The sequence below is a fragment of the Typopeltis vanoorti genome, chromosome 20 (genome assembly GCF_054136105.1).
Source record: "Typopeltis vanoorti isolate ZY-2024b chromosome 20, IOZ_Tvanoo_1.0, whole genome shotgun sequence".
NCBI classification, from domain to species: domain Eukaryota; kingdom Metazoa; phylum Arthropoda; class Arachnida; order Uropygi; family Thelyphonidae; genus Typopeltis; species Typopeltis vanoorti.
The window spans coordinates 915,951-941,669 of NC_143568.1; the positions used below are offsets into that span (position 1 = coordinate 915,951).

Sequence of the window (25,719 nt, forward strand, 5' to 3'; positions counted from 1 at the left end):
CTTTCTAAACTTCTACGAGAAAAACACACCAATCTACTTCTCATTCAAGAATCGCATATCGAAACTGAAGATCAAGTTAAATCTAGAGCAATAATCCCTGGCTACGACATTCTCGGGATTACTTACAGTCATAGCTACGGCAACATAACATATGTTCGAAATGGTATTGAGAATGCTGTGCTGATATCTTCTTCGACTGATAACGAAATCCATAAGATCACTGTTAAAATAGCAGACATTACGATTGTGAATGTATATAAACCACCTGCAACTGTTTGGCCAAATGATATTCTACAGATATACTCCCACCCAATGGCGTACTCTGGGGAGTTCAACAGTCATCATACTTCTTGGAAGTACGATATGAATGATCAAAACGGGGAAATATTAGCTGAATGGGCAGATCAACACCATCTTCACTTGGTTTTTGATGGCAAGGAAAAAGGTACCTTTAAATCAAGAGCCTGGAATAAGGAATAAAACACAGATTTGACATTCATCTCCACTGATAGTGAAAATCGGCCTCTACAGACTTTCAGATATATATACTTGAGGTTTTTCCAAATAGCCAGCACTGTCCCATCTTTAAGGAATTAGGAGCCCAAAGTGATAACATCATTTCCTAGACCAAGATGGAATTTCCAAAAAGCCGACTTGGGAAAACTTCACTGCGGATCTAGACGCACGCCTTAGAAGAATTCCCCCAACTTGCAAAAACTATACACGGTTCACTGGAATAGTTATAGCGGTGGCAAAAATACACATTCCTCAAGGCTACCGAAAAGAATACGTGCCTGGATAGACCAACAAAGCAAATCCCTGTATCGGGAATTCCTTGAAAGTAAGGATCCTGAGATAGGAGAAGAACTGCTCCATAGTCTCAACACTGCTCGTAGGGAAAAGTAGATTCAAATAACTGAAAACATAGATTTCAAACACTCTAGTAGAAAAGCCTGGTCCCTACTTAAAAAGCTTGGTTCGAGCCCCTCTGTACCAAAGAAATCTCCTCTTGTCGATCCAAATCAGATAGCTGCTCGTATTGTTTCGCTTTCCAGAGCTCCGATAGATAAAGAACATACCAAAGAGGTAAAATGCAAACTAAAGGCTATGAAGTCTGTAACTCAAAAGAATCAACAATTCTCTTTGCCTTTCTCCCATGAGGAAATATCCTCAGTGCTTCAAAATATCAAAATAGGGAAGGCTCCTGGATTTGACAATGTTCATAATGAATTCCTGATGCACTGTGGACTTAATGATATACTTGAAAGTGGCTGCGTTCCTAAAGAATTTAAAAGGACAAAAATCATTGCTGTGTTAAAACCAGGTAAGCCAGCAGACAGAACTGAAAGCTATCACCCCATAGCCCTTTTAAGTGCCAACTACAAATTGTTTGAGAGACTAATATTGAACAGGATCAGCGATAAAATTTTGGAACGTGTGCCAATAGAACAAGCAGGGTTCAGAAGAGATCGCAGCAGCACAGATCAAGTTCTCAGCTTAACAACCTACATTGAAGCAGGATTTCAAAGATGCCTGAAGACTACTGCAGTCTTTATTGAGCGGCTTACGATACTGTTTGGAGGGAGGGACTCATATATAAATTTCTTAAGATCATCCCATGTAAAATATTGGGTCGTCTCCTAAACAACTTACTATGGGATCGATATTTCAGGATAGTCACCAGAGGAAGCATCAGTAAACAGAGAGTGCTTAAGAATGGATTACCTCAGGGCTCAGTGCTCGCACCACTGCTTTTTAGCCTTTACATCGCAGATATTCCTGAAACAGACAGCAGGAAGTTTGCTTATGCAGATGATCTAGCTTTGGTGATCAGCGACAAGTCTATCAAAAGAACTGAAGAAATATAGACAAATGATCTGTCGGCTTTATGGCAGTTCTATAAAAAATGGAGATTAACACCAAATTCTGGTAAAGCCGAATGTTCTTGCTTTCACCTGAACAATAGTCATGTAAATCAAAAACCAGAGATATATACTGATGGAACATTAATTTCTTTTAATCTGACACCTAAATATCTGGGAATAACTCTGGATAGAAAACTCTGACATATAAACAGCATATGATTAATATCGCTGCAAAAGTTTGCACCAGAAATAACATAGTTAGAAGCTTTGTGGTACTATATGGGGCTCAAGTGCCACAACTCTGCGGTGCACTGCAATGGGTCTAGTTTACAGTGCAGCAGAGTATGGTGCTCCTGTCTGGCTCAATAGTTACCATGTCAATAAACTAGATACTCAACTTAATTCCACTCTGCATTTAATAATAGAGCCTGTGTAGCTCAGTGGATGTGGCGTTTGCACACCACCGCGCTTGGCCGCACGAAGGAAGGCTTGGTTTCGAGTCTAGTCGGCGACTAGAGGAAATTTTTCTAAGCCTTTTTTCGACCGGTTCCCGAGTTAGTCGATCTCTGGCATGGGCAAGCAGGTTTTTCCTCCCGGAAACTCGGGTTTTTCGTCCTGTAAACTCAAGAAAATCGACCGTAGAACCCACATTATTTCAGACATAAAAATATATTGTGTTAGGGTTAGGGACCACGAGATGGCAGCACATTTGAGCTGTCTCTCTTCACTGCGGACCGCTTAAGTGGTGATAGCCTTGGGCCATCTGTCTCTGATTGGGTACCAGTGGAGATTGAACTGCCCACTCAGTCTCCAAAAGTTAGATAGGGCTAAATGGCCTCGCCTACTCCCGTATACGGGAATAAAAAGGCGTTAGCTGATTTTTTTTTTTTTTTTTGCATTTAATAACAGGTTGCATTAGGAGTACACCCTTACAATGGCTCCCCACTTTGAGCCATATTGCTCCTCCGGAACTGCAACGACAGGAACCCTTGCTCCGTGAATATAAAAGAATTTTAAATAACCAAAATCTCCCAATACATGAATTTATTCCAGATGCTTTATCCAATAGACTAAAATCCAGAAGACCTGCCATAAAAACTGCCCATAATCTTCTTAGCCAGAATGACAGTATGGTGAGTAGGTGGGATGGTCCCAAGCAGTATCACCCGAAGTTCGCAATCACATAAACATCTTCCAAAAACCATCTGGATTTGACCTGCCCAGGAATATATGGACAATGGCTAATAGGATTCGGACAGGCTGTATGTGGAGATTTACTTTCAAAGTGGGGTAAGATACCAAATCCCCACTGTCCCTGTGGAGCTGAGACCCAAACCATTTACCATATAGTACAGGAATGCGAGCTGACAGCATATCCAGGTGATTTTAAGGATATCTTTGACCTATCCCCAGAGGCGATCAACTGGATCAAACACCTAAATGTTAAAATATGACTAATCTTCTGTCTGATGCTTGTCATAAATTTCATATTTGTATTTGCCTGAATGTAGACTTTTTTTTTTTTAAATCATATAACTGTATCTTATCTATACTCATGTGTGTATTATATCTTATTGTCTTTTAACCATGTGTACAAGCCATACGATAAATAAATAAATAAATAACCTGTTTTGGAGTTCTGAGGAAATAAACTCAAGACCTGAGTAATTTTTTAAACAGATCTTCATGGCAAAGCTATTTGGTCTGCTCAGGAACCAATAGGAAGTGACCATACCCAATATTAACTAACCTGATCCCAAAAATGACCAAACCCACCCAAAAAAGAAAATATCATTGGAACTTCCAAAAGGCAAATTGGGAGAAATACAAGTATGAAGTAAACAAAATGCTGAAAGATCACACATACCATGATGACCTAGACAAAGACTACATAACTTGGAAGAATACTATTCTAAATGCAGCAAAGAAAAGTATCCCAAAAGGCTACAGGAGAAAAGTTATTTCAAACTACACAAATGTTACTTAAGTATAAAGAGCTAATAAGCTTCATTTCGGCAATGAAAACATTACTTAAATTAAGGGGATATTAAATCCCACATAGTTTTAAAACCGAATAAGAAACTCAAAGATTGGAATCAGAGAGTTTCTTGCCGAATATAGTAAACTATAAAGTATCGGCAACACTAGCATCCAAAAAGCCTCAAAAAAGGCTGAAACCAGTCTGGGTAGTGACCTCCCTCCATAATGTAATAACAGCATACATTTCCTAGGAAATGTGTTTTTACATTATGGAAAATACCTAAGAATAACGATCTGAACTTCCTCCACCTCTGCAATGAGCTGCCCGGTATTGTACTACATACTAGGATCACTTGCATTGGCTAACGCTAGTGTCGCCGATACTTTATAGTTTACTATATTCGGCAAGAAACTCTCTGATTCCAATCTTTGAGTTTCTTATTCGGTTTTAAAACTATGTGGGATTTAATATCCCCTTAATTTAAGTACACAAATGTTTACCAGGAACTTGCCAGTAAAATAACTAAAAGAAATTAATTATTTAACATCATAAAAATTGGAAGTTCTCCAAAAACCAGGATTGAGTACAACAAGACAAATGCTGAAATTAAACAAAAATATAATATATTACAAAGACTAGGTGGCAAGAATTTTGCTACAACTTAAATCCAAACACTTCAGAGACTGCTAATTTACAAAGAGACCAACCAAAGGCAAGTGAGACTAACAACTAACACACTACAAGACCCGGATGGAAATATCAAAATTGGGGATAGGGAGATCGCAAATACCTTGGCCTTTCGTTTTCAAAATATAAGCAAACTAGAAATGAATACTAGCAAAGACCGTCAAATATCAAAACAGACTCAACAGCAGAAAAATGCTGTAAATTCCCCAAAATATAAAAACAAATTATTCTGGGATCCATTTACAATATCTGAATTAAGAGATGCCTTGGAGAGACTAGATATAAACAAATCATGTAGACCAGATAACATACAAGGAATTATGATTAGGCATCTTCCTCTCCTAGACCTAGATTGGCTACTTCACCTATACAATAATCATCTAAAACAAGGAAAAGCTCCAAAAGATTGGAAGACAGCCAGCCACAGTGATACCAATTTAATTTTGAAGCCTAACAAACCTCAAGACCAACCAAGATGTTATCGACCAATTTCACTAACTTCAAATCGATGGATAAAATTATACTCCAACGTTTGAGTTACTATCTAAACAAAAATAATACACTACCACATTTTCAGGCTGCCTTTAGAAGAAATCACTCAACAACTAATCAAGTTTTCTACTTAACCCAGTCAATTCAAGATAACTTCCAGATCAAACCTACCAAATCCATCATTATAGCTTTTATAGATTTCAGCAATGCTTTTGACAAGGTGTGGAGGCAGAAACACTTTTCTAAAAACTTTGTCATATTGGAATAGAAGGGAAAGTTCTAACCTGATCATCTCATCTAAACTAAACATAAATAATACCTTTTCCAAGAAAATGAAAATAAGACAGGGACTCCCTCAAGGCAGCATTTTGAGCTCACTCTTATTTTCCATCTACTTAAATGACTTAGACAAAACTATAAATAAAGAAACAAAGATTTCTATGTTTACTGATGATTTGGTCCTATTCTCGGCTCACAACAACTTAGAAATAGCAGAAGGTCACTTAAACAAAGCCATTGAAAGTTTATCTACATACTGTGAAAACCAAAAAAAAAAAAATTAACCCTACTAAATCAGAAGTGTGTGTATTTACCATTAATAACCACCTCAGAAAGTGGAGACCAAAGATTAAGCTAAACAGTCAACTAATTACATTTATTGAAAACTCCAAATACCTTGGAGTTACTCTGGATCCATCACTAAGCTTCAATAAACATATCAACACTGTTGCAGTCAGAGCAAAAAGAAGACTAAATATAATGAAAGTATCTCTGGTCGAGACTGGGGAGCTGATGCTAAAACCTTAAAAGTCACATACACCTCCATTGTCCAACCCATAATGGAATATGCTTTGCCCATCTGGATGCAAACATCGCAAACCAGTTTAGACAAGCTTATAAAAATTCAGAAAAATGTAGCTAGAATCATATGAGGACTAAGGAATACAACTTCTGGAAAAGTAACAGAATTCAAATCCAATCTTGTTCCTTCAAAAATTAGGTGGCAAGAAAATCTTACTCAATTTGTAGAAAAAAAGAACCAACCTTGCACATCAGAGAATAAGTGAACTTTTTAAAAAGTGGCAACCAACAAACAGAATAAAGAAAAAAATCGACAATGCATTAAATCAGGGAAAATAAAATTATCTTGGGTTGTCCAAATAAAATAGCCAACTACCCAACATTTCCTCCAAAGCAAGACAGGAAAAATATAGTTATTAATTTTGAAATAGGGAAACATGAGAAAAAAAGCCTAAAAAACCCTGAAATCTTGAGATCCATAGCTCTTTCAAAAATAATGAAATATGGACCTGACTCAATAAAGATATACACAGATGGCTCCAAAAATCCAATGGCAATTCTGGAAGTGGTTTACTCACTTCCAGAATTGCCATTGGATTGCCATGCAGAATTAATAGCCATTAACACAATGCTGCAACATTTGGATAAACAAACACTAAATGAATTTATATTTTTCACAGATTCCTTAGTAGCCCTTCAAGCTATTAAGAACTGCTACACTAGCCATGAAGAAATACTTAGAGACATAGTAAAAAACATAAACAAACTACATAAGGATTCTGAAATAATTTTCCAATGGATTCCATCCCATGTGGGATTAAAGGGAAATGAAACTGCAGATGACATAGCAAAAATGGCTGCAATATCAAGTCATCATCTTCAAAATTTGCATCATTATTAACTTGCTATCTACAATTTCCCTCCAAATCAGTCTGTTACTTGTCAAGACTCCAGCATTACGAGATCTTATATTTCTATCGTCTACGGCACTTTGTACCGTATCAATCCACCTATATCTTGGTCTTCCTCTGGGTCGTTTTCCTGCTAATCACCTGCCAACTTGATGGATCTTTGGTTTTCTCTGTTTACAGAAAACCCACCCACACTGGCAGATACATTCACCAGCAATTCCCCCCCCCCACAACAATATGGGGTGATAAAAACACTATATAACAGGACAAAATTAATCTGCTCAGATGACAAGGCCCTGACTATTAAACTAAACCACATCCTCAACACTTTCTTAGCCAATGGCTATAACCCCCAAAAAATACTAAAACCTGTAAACCACAACCCCCTCCACAATAAAGATTACACCAAGTCTATCACCATCCCCTACATCCAGGGCACCTGTGAGAAAATAACCAATATCCTCAAAAAATATGACCTTACTTCCTGTTACAGACCATATAAAAAGTTGGCATCCCTTATCCGCTCTACCAAAGACCAACCACTTCCCCTAGACCTACCTGGTGTATACCAGGTCCCTTGCAGCTGCAAATTGTCCTACTTTGGTCAAACAGGCAGAACAACAAATATCAGGATTTCAGAACACCAAGACTACATCCGGTTTCACCAGTACAGCCGCTCTGGGCTGGCAGACCATGCCTTAGATACCCACCATAAAATTCGTTGGAAGAAAACAAAAATAATTCATCGCAGCAAGTTTAAATACGAAAGTTTATTCAAAGAATCTTCAGCAGCTCTAAAAAACGTTCCTAACCTCAACAAATTTGGGTGCATGAAACTGCCCCAAATATGGGAGACTTTCATTATGAGAACTTCAGCCCAACTGCCAAGACTACCAAATTAGCCAGCAAGAGGGCACCATTAGGACTTTAGGAACAATATTAGTTTCTTGCTTTCTTCCTCATTTGCTTTGTGTTAGTTCCTGAGTGCACATACCATATCTTTATGTTCCTGAAGATGGCAATGTGACATTGCCGAAATATAGAAGTTATTCATTAAAGTTACCTTTAATTAATATACTTTATATGCGTTGTTAATTCCGTAAACTAATTACCAGTTATGTGTACAGCTAATTTCGTGTTCCGACTAATTTCTCTCTTATTCCATATGAATTTATTCAATTGACTTCCTACCATACCAGCTTTGTTGATTCTGTTGTCTATTTCCATATTTAATTTACCATCTTCACTAAAAATCGTGCCTAAGTAGCTGAAATGTTTTACTTGTTCCACAGGTTCTCTATTCACAACACAGCAATATCAAGTGATACCACAGATTTCGATCTTTTTTAAAACTACTCAAAAAGAATACATAAAAAGAATGATTCTCCAGGACAAGACTCAACACTGGTATTCAGCAGAAAAACCAAGAGCTATCGTCAACTCCAAGTTTAATTGCTGTGCCACTACCATGATCTCTCACCTCAAGACCAGCCACACAAGACCAAGCAAGTTTAGCAATGCAAAAAAAAAGTCTTCCCCATCTACAAAATCTGTAACATCGAGGAAGCATCACCACTGCATTTACTAACTTGTATGAATATTTCTAAATGTGAACTTTATAACAACCCAGAAAAGGTGCTGTATAAAATATACGAATTTGACCTCTATGATCTGGTGTAATAATACTATGGGATAATAATACAAAAAAAAAAAAAAAGTATTGTATAAGGTACACTGTCAACAAATGAGGATTGTATATGATATTAAGTTGGAGTACTCAGGAATTCCTAAACATAATACCTAATCCCTGTAATCTAGACCATTTTGCAGAAGTTTTAATCCAATAGTTAATCCCTTAATAGATGAACTTCAACAGATATAAAATAGCTTCAATGACATCAGAGATATAAAACAGATCGAATAACATCAAAGATTGAAAAACATCAGATGAATTGTTTCATACGGCATTTTCTGATGTAATTTTTAATTTGCATCTTTCATTATTTTTATTTTTCTAAACACCTATGCATACCTTCACACTTATGTTAATGAAAGGAAATGGACTTCACTTTAGAGCCATGTACCTAAATGTGTGTGCACATGCATACATCAATAAGTGTGGAAATAACTAAAAACTATATGTACAGTGACTTTTACTACACAAACTCATACAAATTTAGACATAGAAATAGTTTATTACAGTAAATTTCTTTTAGCATAGCATTGTACCTATGGAACTCTTCAGTATTTAGTTGATAGTGAGTGTGATGTTTGCTATATTAAGAGTCCACTGCATGCTTCCAAAAATCTGCATAACAGTACTATGTAGTAATAAATTTTCTTCACAAAATTCACATCTCTTGTTTCATTAAATGCAACAAAACAACTCATTCCTAATGGTCTTGCATTTTATATGAAAGAGTAGTAATGTTATGTTCACAAAAAATGTTTTTCCTGATATGTCATCATTTTGGAAGGTTTGACAGAGTGCTGCTTTCTCCTCACCTCACAAAACTGTGCTTCAGCCACAAAATAATGATTGCCAGCCATTAAACCACAACAGGAAAATTTACTATAATGCAATTAAAAAAAAATCTTCTCCTTAAAATTTTTACAGTAATCACCCTAACCTCAATATTTACAACTCCAGGCTTTTCTGCAGCTCCATATAGAAAAGCATCATTAGATCCATTTGGATGACGACAGTGCAACCAATGTGGTAGATCTGGCATATCCAAAAGTGAAGCCTTGTATTCAAGATCATCATCTGTAACCAAACAATAACAACAAAAATAATTATCCCATCAATAAATGAATACTGAGTGAATATGATATGATAACTATTTGTAAAAAGTTTTTGCACTTGGCTATAAATTAAATTAAAGTTGACAAGAAATTGCATTCTTGTTTAATCCTTGATCCAAGTGTAAACAAACAAAGTATGAAAGTGAAGTATCTTCATGACTAGGCTATATGAACATAGAGGCTAATGACTTAACATTAATTGCCTTATTATCCCATAATGCAAAGCACATATTCTTTTGGATGTGTATAATGCTGTGCATTATGGGAAGGGCCATTATCCAGACCTGTTTAGGATTTAATGAGGTACTGTCAAAGTGCAGGGATACCTCTCCAAAAACTCTGGGTGATCTAAACCATCACTTTAAATCTCACTGAGTGACTAGCGGATGACTACTTAACTCATCACTCCTGACCTAAATCACTCAAGGACAGAAAGTTCAGCAATGGCTCTGCTCAGTGACAGGCAAAAACCCACCACCAAGCAAAACTAGTTCTATCCCCCCACCCAAAAAAAGAGGCAAGCCGCTGTTTAAGTGCAGGAGAGTTTCTCCAAAAGCTTCGAGTGATCTACAAGATTGCTCTGAATCTTATTGAGTGATCAAAAAGGATAACTATTAAGCGCTCATTGCTCCTAACTGACCTCCTAACTTCGGGCAGAAAGTTGAAGCAGTGGCTCCACTTGGTGATGGACAAAAACCTACAAATGAGCAGAACCCCTATACCCCCCCCCCCAGGAAGCAAGCAAGCCCAAAGACAAACATGAACAATGTCAACAGAAAGATGTTTGACATTGCTACAATGCACAATCATACAGAATATATGCATTTTTTGATGCCAAGAAACTAAACCTTAGAGCATTTATAACATATTTTAACAGTATTCTTTCTTTTAGTGTTGCACGGTGATCAGCATTCATTTTAGAAATTATGGACTTTACAACTGTGTTATAAATAACTCGGATCAAAATGTGAAGATCAAAAGACCTTCATATTAAGAAGATCTTCATAAGAAGATCTTCATATTAAGATCATCATCTGGAGTATATACAAACATGCAAGGACAAGCTGAGTTACATTACACACAGTAAGCTAAAGAAACAATGATTTAATCAACAATTATTCTACTGGCATGACCTCTAGTGAAAAAAAAAATACTAATTAATTAATTATTTAGAAACTACATCAAAGCTAAATTCTATTTAAGATAACATGAGAAAAATATTCTTTCTTATAGATAGTCTTCTTTCAGTAACAATGATGTCCTATTTTTTTAACATTACAATTGTTATTTTAGATTCAGGATTATCTACAGTCCTGTTTATGGTTAACTCTTAGAGAGAAAGGTTCCGTGGGTAGAATACGTGCCTTCCATATGCTTGGGATTTTTAGACCATCATTATTGTTCGGATTGGGGTGGTTAGAAGAATGCTTCATAGCCACTGTTGACGAAAAAATATTCCTTCTGACTTGTAATGACTTCTAGACATCACACTTGTTTTTATGTTTCAACTAATCCTGTGTGAAGGGGCATCCAAAGCATGCTCTGCCAGTCCTGGCTTGCAATAATAATGGTAGAGAAAGTATTCGCCACAAACTCCAAGGCAGATGTTACCAGATCTTCCCGTCTGTCCAGTAGGCCAAGTCACAATCACATGGCACTTCATATACTCTAGGATGTGATAGAGGATGGAGTTTGTAGTTAGAAGAGTGGATCTAAGTTGCAAATTTGACATGTGGTTTTAATGTGGTGTGAAGATATTTTACACTATCTGATCAAAAATATCCAAGCACCTGCTCATCCCAACTCTCACTCTAATATAGATATTAATATGGAGTTGGTCCACCCTTTACTGCTATAACTGTCTTCATTATTCTGGGAAGACTTTCCACTAGATTTTGCTACACAGCTGTGGTAATTCCCCTTCTATTATTTCAGAAGAACATTAGTGAGATTGGTTACTGACATCAAGTAATTTGGCCTAGCTTGCAATCAGCATTCCAATTCATCCACAGTAGTTCGATGGGATTTGAGATCAGGGCTCTGTGCAGGATAGTCAAGTTCTTCCACACCACCTCATCAAACCATTCCTGCACAGAAAAGTACATTGATATATGAAAGGGCCTTCATTGAATTGTTGCCATAAAGTTGGAAGGACTGAACTGTGAAGAGTGTCATTGCAGGCCACAGCATAAATCCTCATCACTTGAACTAGGGGACCCAGCCCAAACCATTAAAAATAGCACAAGACCACCATGCTTCCTCTACCAAACTTCACAGTTGGCACAACACATTCATGCAGGTAGCATTCTCTTAGCATCTTCCAAATCCTGACTCATCTGTCAGACCTATATGGCTTCCACTGCTCTAGAGTCCAATGCCAGTGAGCTTTAAACAACTCCACCCCAAAGGCTGGCACTGATATCAGGCTTGTGTGTGGCTATGTTCTTCAGCTCCTAATGAACAGTTTTAGTGCTAGTGTTGTTTGCAGAGGCATTTTAGAATTCAGTAGTGAGTATTTCAACTGAGGACAGTTTTTTTTTTTTTTTTTTCATGCCACAAGCTTCATTACTTGGCACTCCTGCTCTATGATTTTGGGTAGCCTACCAGATCTTGACTGTGCTGTTGTTGCTCTTAGGTATTTCCACTTCATATCACTTATAATATCACTTACATTCCAAAATTTCCCAAACTGAGTTATTGCAAAGGATGCATCCTATGATGCACAATGGAACATCAGAGTACATTGAAAATTAATCACTGAGCTTTTCAGTACAGCCCATTTTACTAATGTCTGTCTATGGAGATTTCAAGATCATGTGCTCCCTTTTATACCTGTATGAGCAATGGTTGTGATATATTGCCACATCCACTACTACAAAGGGGATGTTTGGATATTTTTCATCAGATAGCATTTTAATACATTGACTATCTGTTCAGATGTACCCAGAATGTGTGGAACAGAAATTGCTGTGGTTTGCACTTCAATGTAGTGTGAAGGTTATATTTTATTAGTATTTTATTATTACTATCTTTGCAGATATACTCAGATATGTAGGATAGGAATCATGATGTTTTACTGTTGTATGTGTTTGCGGAGGGGATGAAATAGGGAAAAGGATAGTATTTTATCTATTTTGTAGGAACTGTAACTCTTTCCTTTAGTGTTACATAGCGATCAGCATTCATTTTACACATATTATGAACTCTACAACCGTGTTATAAATAATTATTTTAATTTTCCACCCAAAGTTTTGACCTTCATATTAAGGTCATCATCTGGAGTATACACATACATATACAGAGACAAGCTAAATTAAATTTCACACAGCATGCTGAAGAGAAAATGATTTGATCAATGGTTATTTTACTGGCCTGACCTCTAGTGAAAATAAAATAAAATTACAATAAATAAATGAAATAAAATAAAATAACTACATCAAAGCTATATTCTATTTAAGACAACATCAGAGACACATTCTTTCATATAGATAGTTTTGTTACAGTAAAAATGATGTACTAATTTAACATGACAATTGTTATATTAGATTTAAGATCCTGAATTACCTATGGTCCTATTTATAATTAACTCTTTGGGAGAAAAGTTAAGTGGGTAGAATATGTGCCTTCCATATTCTTGGGATTTTTAGACCATCATTATTGTTAAGATTAGGGTGGTTGATAAGAATCTCACAGGTCTCCTTAAATTTACGTTCATACCATGTTTTGGTGCGATGTAAACAGCAGGTGCTTTTCCAGTTAATTCTATGTAAAATGTTCAGGGCATGATCAGAAAGACAGCTTGACCATAGTTATTATATATAATGTGTCGTTATGTTACTTTTTTCTGATAGGAATTGTGTGTCCTGTTTCCCATGTATAAGGCAAATTACATGTGCAATGAATACAGTATACTCCAGGGTGGGCCAGCAGAGGGAGTGGATCATTAGATGATTTGAATAAGTTCTTTAATTTTGCAGGAGGTTTAAAGGTGGCTTTAAGGTTGTATTTCTGTAGTAGTCTGTTTATTTTGTCTGATATCCCTTTAATGTATAAAATGGTTACAGTTTTATTGTACTCAAGTTTATTTTTGTTTTTAAGTGAGGTCTTATAGAGCATTTTGTTGATAGCATTTTGGCTGTAACAATTTTTTTTAAGACATTGCTGATAAGTTTTAATTCATCTTTAAGTGCTTGTTCATTGTAGCAAATCTTCAAAGCCCTGTTTTTTAGTGTATTAATGACCCCTAGTTTTTGTGTTGAGTGGTGGCAGGAGTTCATGTGTATATATAGGCCAGTATGTGTTGGTTTCCAGTAAACAGTGAAGGAAAGACTGTCAGAAGGAAGACATGTGACAAGTGTATCTAGAAACGGAAGTGTGTCCTGCTTTTCAATCTCAATTGTGAATTATATGCGTTTCTGCTGTTTGTTTAGGTGGCTGAGGAAAGTGTCTAATGTCAAGGCCCTGGAGTATACCGTATTCATTGCACCTGTAATTTGCCCTATATAGGAGAAACAGGACACACAATTCCTATCAGAAGAAAGGAACATAAACAACACTAAATATGATAACTATGGTCAAGCTGGTCTTTCTGATCATGCCCTGAACACTTTACATAGAATTGACTGGAAAAGTACCTGCTGTTTACATCACACCAAAACATGGTGTGAATGTAAATTTAAGGAGACTTATGAGATTCTTATCAACCACCCTAATCTTAACAATAATGATGGTCTAAAAATCCCAAGAATATGGAAGGCACATATTCTATCCACTTAACCTTTCTCCCAAAAAGTTAATTATAAATAGAGCCATAGGTAATTCAGGATCTTAAATCTAATATAACAATTGTCGTGTTAAATTAGTACATCATTTTTACTGTAACAAAACTATCTATATGAAAGAATGTTTCTCTGATGTTGTCTTAAATAGAATATAGCTCTGATGTAGTTATTTTATTTTATTTCATTTATTTATTGTAATTTTATTTTATTTTCACTAGAGGTCAGGCCAGTAAAATAACCGTTGATCAAATCATTGTCTCTTCAGCATACTGTGTGAAATGTAATTTGGCTTGTCTCTGTGTATATATATATATATATATATATATATATATATATATATATGTGTGTGTGTGTGTGTGTGTACTCCAGATGATGACCTTAATATGAAGATCAAAATGTCGGGAAATTAAAATAATTATTTATAACACGGTTGTAGTGTCCATAATTGTGTAAATGTAGGAACTGTAGCCATTGACTAAAAAAGCATAGCAAAGATAGTTGAGTTCTAGGGCAAGGGTTCCATCACTAGAACAAATAGAGATAACTCTACAAGTTATCACTAGAGCTACAACTATTTGTCCTAGTTGTAATTTGTAGAGCTGCCACTGTTTGTTCTAGTGGTAGCTCTACAAGTTAATGTTTTGAGCATTCCATACTGTTGGGTTGGATGATGATATGATGGTTTATGTAGATATCTTCTAGTGTATGTTGGCTTTCTATAAATAGAAAAAAAATAGTAAATTAACCATCTCAGAATGAGTGACTAACATGTCAAGAAAGGGTAGACAGTTGTTTGATAATTTTTCTAATGTGAAGTGAATTTTGAGTGTTAAGGAGAGTTAAGAAGGAATTCAAAGTTTCTTGTCCATGGGACCAAATGGCAAAAAATACATCTATATAATAGCCTGACTAAAGGTTTGGAAATAGCTGTAGCTGTGTTAATTGCTTTTTTCTCAAAATGCTCCATGTAAAAGTTGGCCAAAAGGATGGGATCACATTACCATTAATTTGTAGATTTTTCCTTGTCAAGTAAAGTAACTAACCTGCATACATAGTAAACTTGAATAATTCAAAGATATTAAGGTGGAAGTTAGACTTTATTAAATCGAGAGTGTCTTTTAGTGTAAAATTAGTAAATAATAAAGTGATATCAAAACTAACCATTATTTGTATAGAAAGGCTTATCCATAATAAAGCTTAATGGTATAACTAACACCAAGAGAAAAAAAATACATTTATTAAACTCACTAATACTTTGCTGGTTTTCTACCCAGCATCATCAGAGCACAATGGAACTGTGACAGGCACACACAGCACTAACCAAGTAATTGTAGAAACAGTTGAAATTGTAACTGACACCTAATGTCCTTATGTGGTGCTCTCTATGGGTCAGATAACTACAAAGTTAATTTAGAGAAGTCCAGCTATTAGGTCTCTTAAAATTACAGTCTCTGAGATCTTTGGTAAATTAATGCAACTATACTTGTTGAGGTTGGGAGAATGCTTCATAGCTGATGCTGATTCTAAGATAGCCTCTCAGAACTGTAGTAACTTCTATGTAATAAAAAGATGTTTTTCTCCATCTGATCCTATGTGAAGGAGTATCCAGGGCATGGTCTGCCAATCCCAACTTGCCATACAGATGATTTCAGATGTAATTTTTATGTTCATCAATGTGTATGTTAACTGATCTACTAGTCTGCCCAAAGTAGACTATCTTACAGGCACAAGGAACTTTATACACTCCCAAATGTGGTCAATCTTTAGGAGAACTTATAAAAGTAGCTAGTTGAATGAAAGGTTTGAAAGTGGTATGGAAATCCAAATGGATTGCCAAAGTTCTTTGTAATGAAAAGTTTGAAAATGGTATAAGAGATCATATCAGCCCAAGTTCTTTGCAAATATAATCTCCAAAATTTCAAATTCAAAACTAAACAAAAACATTTGTGCTAGCATCCATTAAAGCAGGGTACTTATCAAGGTCATTAGAGAGTGAAAAAAAAAAAGGGGGAGGGGACAGGGCAAGCTGGTTCTTGTAGAAGACCTAAACAGCAGAGTGTGCTATTGCTCATACTCATATCTTCAAAACAATTCAGGATCAAAGCGTAAACAAGGAATTTGAAATATGAAGTGACCATAATCTACTTTTTAATAGGCAAAACATGAATATGGCAATGAAAAGAAAAATGTATATTAAAGTTTTGAAAAGAAAAAATGTATACTAAAAATCTAAAACTAATCAAATGAATACTGAAGATATGAAAATATCTAAATATCGAGACACACGTGGGCAACATAATGATAAAATTATAAAGTAATGAAATTACACTTACGTTAGAAAAAATTATTTATTATTTGTAGAATTTTCGGATAGGTATCCTAGCCACTATCAATACAGATGAAAAGAGATAAACAATAAGAACAACACTATTATAGAATGTTGTTGAAACACTGTTAAATATAATTTTATAGAAGATCAAATAATTTATCACCAGCACACAGATGTTATGTCAAATATATATAACTTAGAATCATAAACACTGCAGAACATGAAAATAATTAGTGTGATTATAATTAGGTTGAGGGGATATTTTGCAAAAGTTGAGAAGGTGACCCAGAGGACTGCTGCATTGCTAAGGACTTTGACCAGTAGGAAAAAAAAGAGTGGTGATTCCATATAAAGCCCTGAGATTTGGTTAACCAAATTTTAAGAGGATAAATTAACTTTGAAGAGGGTACAAAGGTAGATAACGAAAATGACATCAGGACTTTACAACGTTAGTTATGAGGGCATGCACAAACTAAAGTTTAGTTGACAGAATCTGAAGGAGTGACATGATTGAGACATTTAAATTGTTGAGAGGTATTTACACCAAGGAGATTTTTCATATAATAGAACAAGAACAAGAGGCCATCGCTGGAAGCTGTGGAAGAAAGCAGTGTGAAGTGATTATTTTGCATGGAGGATGGTTGGATCATGCAGTTCATTGCTTGATAGGGTGGTGAATGTGCAGATAGTGTATGGATTTAATCATTTAAAATAATCAAATTACTTTAAGAATAATAATTATTGTTGTTCTTTCTCACTACTGAATCAGATGTAGTTGTGTGGAATTATGGTGACATAACTAAGGCTATAAGGGTAGTGTATTATGTCTTTAAACTACATGTGTTCATTCGGTTGATATGACTCTTTTGTGGGATTAAAGACCCCTGTGCATTTTCAGGAGGGAACACCCTGTGCCCTCTACAGGATCCTGGCTAACTCACCTTCATATGAAAATCCCTTATCCATTCACTGAAGAGTAAATGTTTATTTAAGCAACTACACGTTTTTCCAAAATAAGTGGGAGAATGATGGCAACAAATTCAGCAAAACAGCTTCAGGGAAAATACCTATGTTAACAGAAAAATCTACAAGAAAGCGACTGGAGTGAATTAGTGATACACAGATCATCTGTTAATGGGATTGTCCTCTTTTGAACAACATCAAGTTTGGACAGCCCTCATGAGTTTATGTTGTGTACCATGAAGGTACCCTGGAAGTTACAAAAGGAAGTAAATGAGTAAAAGGGGTAAGAAGTAAGTTTTTTTTTTTTTTTTTGCACAAAGAATAGGAGTATGGAATGCATTGCCTGAGAGGACAGTGAAAGCCCAAATGGTTAAGGAATGGCACAACAGACTTTATACTGACTGGTGTTGACCCCTCACAATGAGTCTTGTGACTCCTTGGAGATCAAGAAAATAGTAATAATATTACCTATCAGAATTCAAAGAAATAAATTTAAATGATTACAAATTTATGAAACACAGGAATGAGGAATTCAAAAACTGAGAAAGTTTAAGGCAGTCATTTTTGTTGAGGTTCGGATTGTAAATGTGGGCTTCGCAACTTTCTTAATATAATCTTTCTGAATTCTATGCCTAGAACAAGGTATGGCTGGCTAAACCAGCCATGCCTTGTTCACTAGGCATGTGAAATATACTTTTGATGTTCCTAGATGAATCTCAGCTGAATGCTGAGATTCAACCCAAAATAACAAAGGCCACATGAACAAGGGATCCTATAAACACCAGGATAAGAAAGAGGAGGATATTTGTCTTTTAGAAAGGTTAGGAAGGAATTTACTTTTCTAATGGGATGACAAAAAAAAAAAACTTGTAGATCAACGTAGCAAAGAAGTCTTGCAGTTTTCTCTGACAGCCCTTGAACATAAGGAACCGAAATTCTAGAAACTTCTTTCTTGAGGAGGATTAGGATGAAAGTCATAATTATTGATTATTTTTATAATTTAAAAGAGAATCAGAACTACTTTCATCTCCATAATAAAATATGGAATTAATCCAAAGAAAAGTATGAAGCTCAAAGAACCTGCTTTCACATATACACACATATGCACACTATATTTCAGTCCAAAGTTAACTGTCTGTTCTTACCTGTAGAAAATGAACTAAACCATTCTCTATTAATTGGAATAAAAAATGCTTCAGTTGTATATACCACAGATCCATCAAAACATCTTCCTGTACAAGAACAAAAACACTATTTATTACTATTTAAAGCAATCCATCAGTATCCAAACAACATAAAATATACTTAGGGGTGTTTGAATTAAAACTTATATTTAAACTTTTATTAAACAATAACTGTAATAACTGTAATAGTTCTCAGGGGCTCACATTGGTGAGTATAGGCATAGCAAGCCCAAGATACCCAAGCTAGACCTGATCTTACTTCATACAATATACGCTTGGTATATCATATCTGGAGACTGGTCTTCTACTCTTCTTTCTCTCTACTCTCTCCTACTTCTTACTCCTCTCCCCCAGTGCTATTAGGGTAACTCGAGGGTGAGGGGGTAACTCTTTCCTCTCAAACTGTAGTTTCCACTATCTACTAAAAAAAGCAGCTGAATTCAGGTCAAGGGGTGGTGGTTGACACTTGAAGAAAACTTAACCATTGAAACCAAATGAACTCTAACCAACCTAAAGATAATGGCGGCTCGACCATCACCTGGTCAAACAAGGGTCGCGCCCACTATTAGGGAACCAAGATAGTGAAGGAGAAAAATATGCTATTGGAACAAAACATCACCTAATAGACAGGAAATACATAACAAGCATAGGAACATGGAATGTAAGAACTCTTCACCAGGAAGAAGCATTGGAAATACTACTGCATGAATTAGACAACTACCGATGGGAAGTGACTGGACTCTGTGAAATCAGATGGACTGGAAAAGGAGAATTCCACCATGGACAGTACAAAATCTTAACTTCAGGCAGGGGAGAACAACAAACACCAAGAAGGAGTAGCACTTATATTAAAACCAAAGGCTCAAAACTCTCTATTGTCCTACAATCCTATCTCACCTAGGATAATTAAAGCAAGATTTAAAACATCAATTGGATCACTCATCGGATCAATCAGAAAACAAACTATTATTCAAATATACTCACCAACTCTGACATCATCAGAAGAAGACATTGAGGAGTTCTATATAGATTTGCAAAAAGCAGTACAGCAGACATCAAGTCAAGATCTCCTAATTGTAATGGGGGACTTAAATGTAAAAGTAGGCAAAGACTGGGATGCTTGGCCAAGAGTAATTGGAACGTTCGGATATGGAGAAAGCAATGAATGTGGTGAAAGACTGCTAAACTTCTGCTCAAATAATAGACTAACAATAACCAACACTCTCTTTAAACATCCAAAACCCCAAAGAAAATGGACATGGATATCACCAGACAGACAAACCAAGAATATGATAAACTATATTATTGTAAACCAAAGATGGAAATCAAGTATCCTAAACTGCAGATTGTGGATCAGACCATAAGCTAGTATTAGCAAACCTAAGAATAAAGTTAAAATCTGGAAGCACTTTTAGAGTCAAAAGGAGACTTAATGTAAAAAAAACTACAAGACAAAAATATTCTAAGAAAATATCAACTAGAACTAGACAAAAAACCTGAAGGAACTACCAAAACAGAATATAAACATCGAAGAACATTGGTGCAAATTAAAGGAAATAATATTAAATTCGGCAGAAAAAACAATAGGTTACACAGAAATAGAAAGTAAAAAGGATTGGATTTCGAATGAAGTAAAAAGGTTAAGCGATCAAAGGAAGAGCATGAAATTAAAACAGAACTATAACAGAAATGAATATAATAGATTAACCATTGAAATTAGAAAACTAGTTAAAAGAGACAAGAATAACTGGTTAGAAGAAAAATGCAAAATGGCAGAAAAGCTATCAAAAGAAAATAACCTTCGTGGATTATATAAACAAATAGACCAAATAGGTAAGACACTGACAACAAAAATTATAATGATCAAAAACAAAGAGGGACAACTAATTGAAAGTAAAACAAAAAGAATGGCCAGATGAGAAGAATACTTCAAAGATTTATATAATAAAAACAGCTCCCAGGATATTACGATTCCAGCCACTGAAATGGAAGAGGAAACAAATATCTTTACCAAAGAAATAATAGCACAGCATAGAAAAACTCAAAACTAGGAAAGCACCTGGCATTGATCAAATACATGCAGAATTCTTAAAAGCAGGAAAGGAACAACTTTTGGAACCATTAAAAAACATTATTTGAAAGAATCTACAAAAACGAAGCAGTGCCTACTGATTGGACCAAATCAGTCATAACTCCTATATACAAAAAAGGAGATAAAACAGAATGCAATAATTACAGAGGCATTAGCCTCCTCAGCATTCCAAGTAAGGTTTTTACGAAAGTACTCCAAAAACAAATTAAGCCATATATAGAATTGGCACTAGGAGAAGAACAAGCCGGTTTCAGACCAGGGCAAAGCAAAATTGATCAACTCTTCACCTTAAGACAGCTAATAGAAAAGACAACTACAGTACAATCAAAGTTGCTACATAAATTTCATAGACTTTTGTCAAGCATTTGATTCAATCCATAGAAGAGAACTATGGAAAACTATGGAAGAATTTGGAATTCCCAACAAAACCATAAGAATAATAAAGAATCTATATGAGAAGTCTGAAAGTGCAGTACGAATGGAGGACACCTTAACCAACTGGTTCCACACTGAGAGCAGAGTAAGACAGGGATGCAATCTGTCAAAAGACCTGTTCAATCTTACACTGGAAGAAGCAACCAGTAAGGCCTTAAACAATGAAGACTCCGGAATAAAAATATATGGGGAAAATGTGACAAATTTAAAATTTGCAGACGACATTACATTACTTGCAAGCACAGAAGAAAATCTACAGCGAATTTCTGATAAAATAAAGGAGGAATGTATAAAATCTGGATTAAACATAAATATAGACAAAGCAAAAATTAGGCAAATAGGAAAAAGAAGCACCAATCTGAAAATTGAAATTGATAGTAAGAATCTAGAGTAGGTAAAAAACTTCACCTACCTTGGAGGAGTTATTGAGTACAATGGTGACAATGGGGAAATTATAAGAGATATAAACAGACGAATCAGTCAAGCATCCCAAACTTTTGAACAACTTAATAAAATATGGAAGTCAAGAGACATCAAACAAGTAACAAAAGTAAGAATCTATGAAACAATGGTCCTCCCAATACTCCTCTATGGAAGTGAATGCTGGAATCTCAAAAAGGCTGAAGAGAAAAAATTATTAGTTACTAAAATTGGTTGGCTAAGAAGATTACTTGGAGTATCTCTGCTGGATCGACTAAGAAACGAAGACATAAGGAAATGACTAAAACAAGAAATAACAATAATAGACAAAATCCAAGAAAGAAGACTGCGATGGTTTGGCCATGTGACCAGAATGGGAACAGAAAGACTACCATCTAAAGCTCTGAATACAATGATGGAAGGTCAAAGATCCAAAGGACGGCCCAGAATTAGATGGATAGACAAAATAAAAGAGGACCTGAAAACCAAATCACAACAAGCGACACCAAACTGGACAGAATTGTTTGGACTTTCCCGGGACAGACAGAAGTGGAAAGAGTTCATTCGGCTTCATCATCATCCGCACAGATGATCAAAGAGAGAAGAAGAAGAAAAGTAATAATGCAATTTAACAAGTTATTTTATTAATTGCAATAATAAAATTTTTAGCATTAGAATGGTACTGAGAAGCTGTTAAGTGTGAGAGACTGGTATCACCTGAGGTTGGAAAATCTAACAGTCTGAGACAAGGATGTGGAATGTCACCAACCCTGTTGAAGATGTACCTTGATGCTGTACTGGCATATTGAAATGCTTCATGTAGAGCTATGTGAACTGAAACTGGAAACAGTGCCATTCAATCACTATTGTTTGCTTACAATCAAGTGATAATTGCTCAAGATCAGGATGACATTGACTTTATGATGAGAAAACTGTTGGTGTTTGGAACAGAGAAAGATGTAGATGATCATGTCAACCAAGCCCATAATGCTATTAAATAACTGAATGGCGTGTTATGGAGTCGAGATATTTGACAAGAAACCAAGAAGATGTTACTCTAAATAAGGGTCGGCAAAGTGGTCGATATTGCCGAATTTTATCAACCCTGGGGGTCGATAAAAGTCTAGGGTTCAATAAATACCTAAAACAATTTTGAGTAACATCTAGTAAACATGCAACTATTCATCAAACACATCCTTCTTATTAACCATTCCAAGTAAATCAATAAAACGTAAGTAAATTTTTAATGTTACTTATACATTTCTTTAAGTATTTTCTTTAAATATTTCTTATCGAGAAGCAGAAAGGAAGTAAAAGGGTGAAGGAATTATTATTTTTACATTGAGAAATTTATTATCGATAACATTTATTCATTTATTTAACATGATGGGGATCGATGAGGGATCAATGGTCTAAAACGTTTGCCAACCCCAACTCTAAATGATAGTAGTGTTATGCGAAGCAGAAAAATTATATAAGGGCTGCAGAGAATGTTGGCTTACAGTATGTGTATATCTCTCTTTCAAAGAATTTGGAATGAGACAATCATGGAGAGATTGAATTTACAAGAAAATGTGATGGACTGCCTGGAATATTGATCTTTACAGTGGTATGGGTATGCTCAATAGCTGCCTCATGAGAGATGATGCAAGCGAGTGATGAACTGTCATCACCAGGAAGGCAGAAAAGTGGATGGCCTCAACTTACATGGAGGAGTTGTAAAGACAAAGGCAATTTACTTTACTTTAAAAGCAAAAGTAAAGTAAATTACAATTAATGTTACTTCATAACATGCTTTGTATGAAATTACCAATCTCTAGTTAACTTTAGCAGTCATTGCTCCATTGGTAAAGGACTTACTTTAAAAACGTGAATCCAAATAAAATCTCACAGAAAAGCATACTCGAAAATTTCCAGGATTAACTAAAGATACTAAAAGAACAAGCTTTCTCTTTTTTTTTCTTTTCTTTCATAACTCTATGAGATAAGGATGAATATGTGGAAAAACCACTTAGAATATAGTTTGGGAAGTTAAAATTGTATAGATGGAGTACAATGAGATGTCTACTTGAACTATATAATGATGTGATCACTTTAAATTCATTAAGCAAAAGCAAAAAGCTTTATCATTAAGCAGAAAAGTATTCAACATTTCCTCTAGCAACACAATCCATTCTACTACTATTCCCCATGCAAAAAAAAAAGAAATATGCATTTCACTCCTTAAAATATCCTATAACTTCTACAACTCTGTTGTTCTTTTTAGGAACAAGAGGTGATTTCTCGCCCCCACCCCAGTCCCCATAACATGTTATCCTGTGAAAAACTCTATATCTTTCAGCTGTCCTCTTCACTTACTTATAATGTCTCAATCATCCTGTTTGAGACAGGATTGAGACAAAGAAAAAAGGAAAAAAAAACACTAGAAAATTTTCCAAAAATCTTTTTCTAATTAAAATTCTTTTTTTTTTTAATTTATGTTGTGATGTATCTTCTATTTCTATACTACTTATGAATTAGTGATCATTGCAGATGCTCAGTCATAGGTCATATGCGATGCGTAGTGTGTATTCTCAAATCGTCTACTCAACTCACCCCCCCCCCCCAAGATTAAATCCTGAATGCGCTACTGATCTTCACTACCTATAAAACTTCAAATCTTGCCTCTTCTATTTCTTGAAGTACTCCCACCAATATAATTACACTATATTTCAATTGTAAGGTTTTGCACTTTGAACACCAAAATGAAAAACCTTACAGTTGGCAACAATGAACTGAGATAACCACTCATCTTTACATAATGAAATTATTAAATGGATACAACTTATGAAAATATTTATTTTTAACAAAATTTTCACCCTAATGTCAAAGCTTTTTGTGTCATGGCAGTAAAGGGAAGACAGTAAGATTCTTCTTGTTCTATTTGTAAGTTATCTTCTTTCTGTACTCTCTTAAAGACAAGTGGAAACACTATCCTTTGCAGGAATTTACCAGCTATCTTGCTCATGTGGTCTCTCTCTTACTGTGGAAAAACAAGAAAGCTGGCTGAGTTTACTTGGAAGAATACACCAAAATTACAACAAGCACTTAGGAAGTCTTGCACAGCATTCTACTTCTGCTAAAAAAAATTGTACGTGTGTGTGTTAAAAGTGATGTTAAAACAGTGATGAGAAAAAAATTTTTTTTTTTCATTCCTAATAAACTCTAATGCCATTGTCAAACAATGTTAAATACACTAGATCCATTTAATAAAACATTCATTGTATTTCAATATAAGGAATAATTACCTGAGAATGTGGATGTAGTGAAGAATAATGTGCAAAATATGAAGAGAGCATCAAAAAGTGGTTGAAAGTAATGTGGATGATGAGGTGACAGTAAAAAGTGAAACAGCATGCTTGCACAGCATCCTTCACAGGACAAACCAGGAGCTAGAGAAAAAATTGGCATGTGGTACAACAGGCAGAAGAATGAAAGAAAAAGTGAATGGGGAAAATATGAAAGTGCAAGGAAACTAGGAATAAGGAGAAAATATTGTATTCTTAAGTCCTAAGTTCAAATCTCATTGATAGAAGGAATTTCATTATGTCTGGTTTTGGCAGCACTAAGTGTGAGGTGGAAATAGTAAAAGTTTGTTCCATCAGCAGGTTTTGTGTTGTGTAGAATTTTCATCTTGACACATATATTTGGACATAAGAATGTATCAGACTGTTGGCATAGGGCTGATCACTTTACATTCTGTTAATACTAGGCTAAATATAAATTCAGAAATATCCTTACCATTCTGAATAGGTAATACAGAGATTTAACTATGAAGAGAATCAGAAAATTCATTTTTTCTGATTCTCTCTATTTGAATTTTAGGAATGAATGAGCTGAATGATATATCTTTGTGTACTGGAATGATACTGAAATTTGAGGAAGTAAAAGTTGTGAGTCTGTTACTACATTATGATAGTGCAAAGCTGATATG

The 25,719-nt window shown here is 35.3% G+C and overlaps 1 protein-coding gene across 5 annotated transcripts in view; it reads right to left on the minus strand.

Moving 5' to 3' along the window:
* Positions 1-25,719, minus strand: part of Scgalpha (sarcoglycan alpha) — a 190,403-nt gene that overhangs the window by 137,083 nt on the left and 27,601 nt on the right. For all 5 annotated transcript variants that reach the window (XM_090410037.1, XM_090410036.1, XM_090410039.1 and 2 more), the window contains exons 3-4: positions 18,761-18,847; positions 9,368-9,504 (exon numbers count right to left, since the gene is read on the minus strand). In XM_090410037.1, the coding sequence (XP_090266163.1) occupies positions 9,368-9,504; positions 18,761-18,847 (224 nt within the window). The remainder of the gene's footprint in view (positions 1-9,367; positions 9,505-18,760; positions 18,848-25,719) is intronic.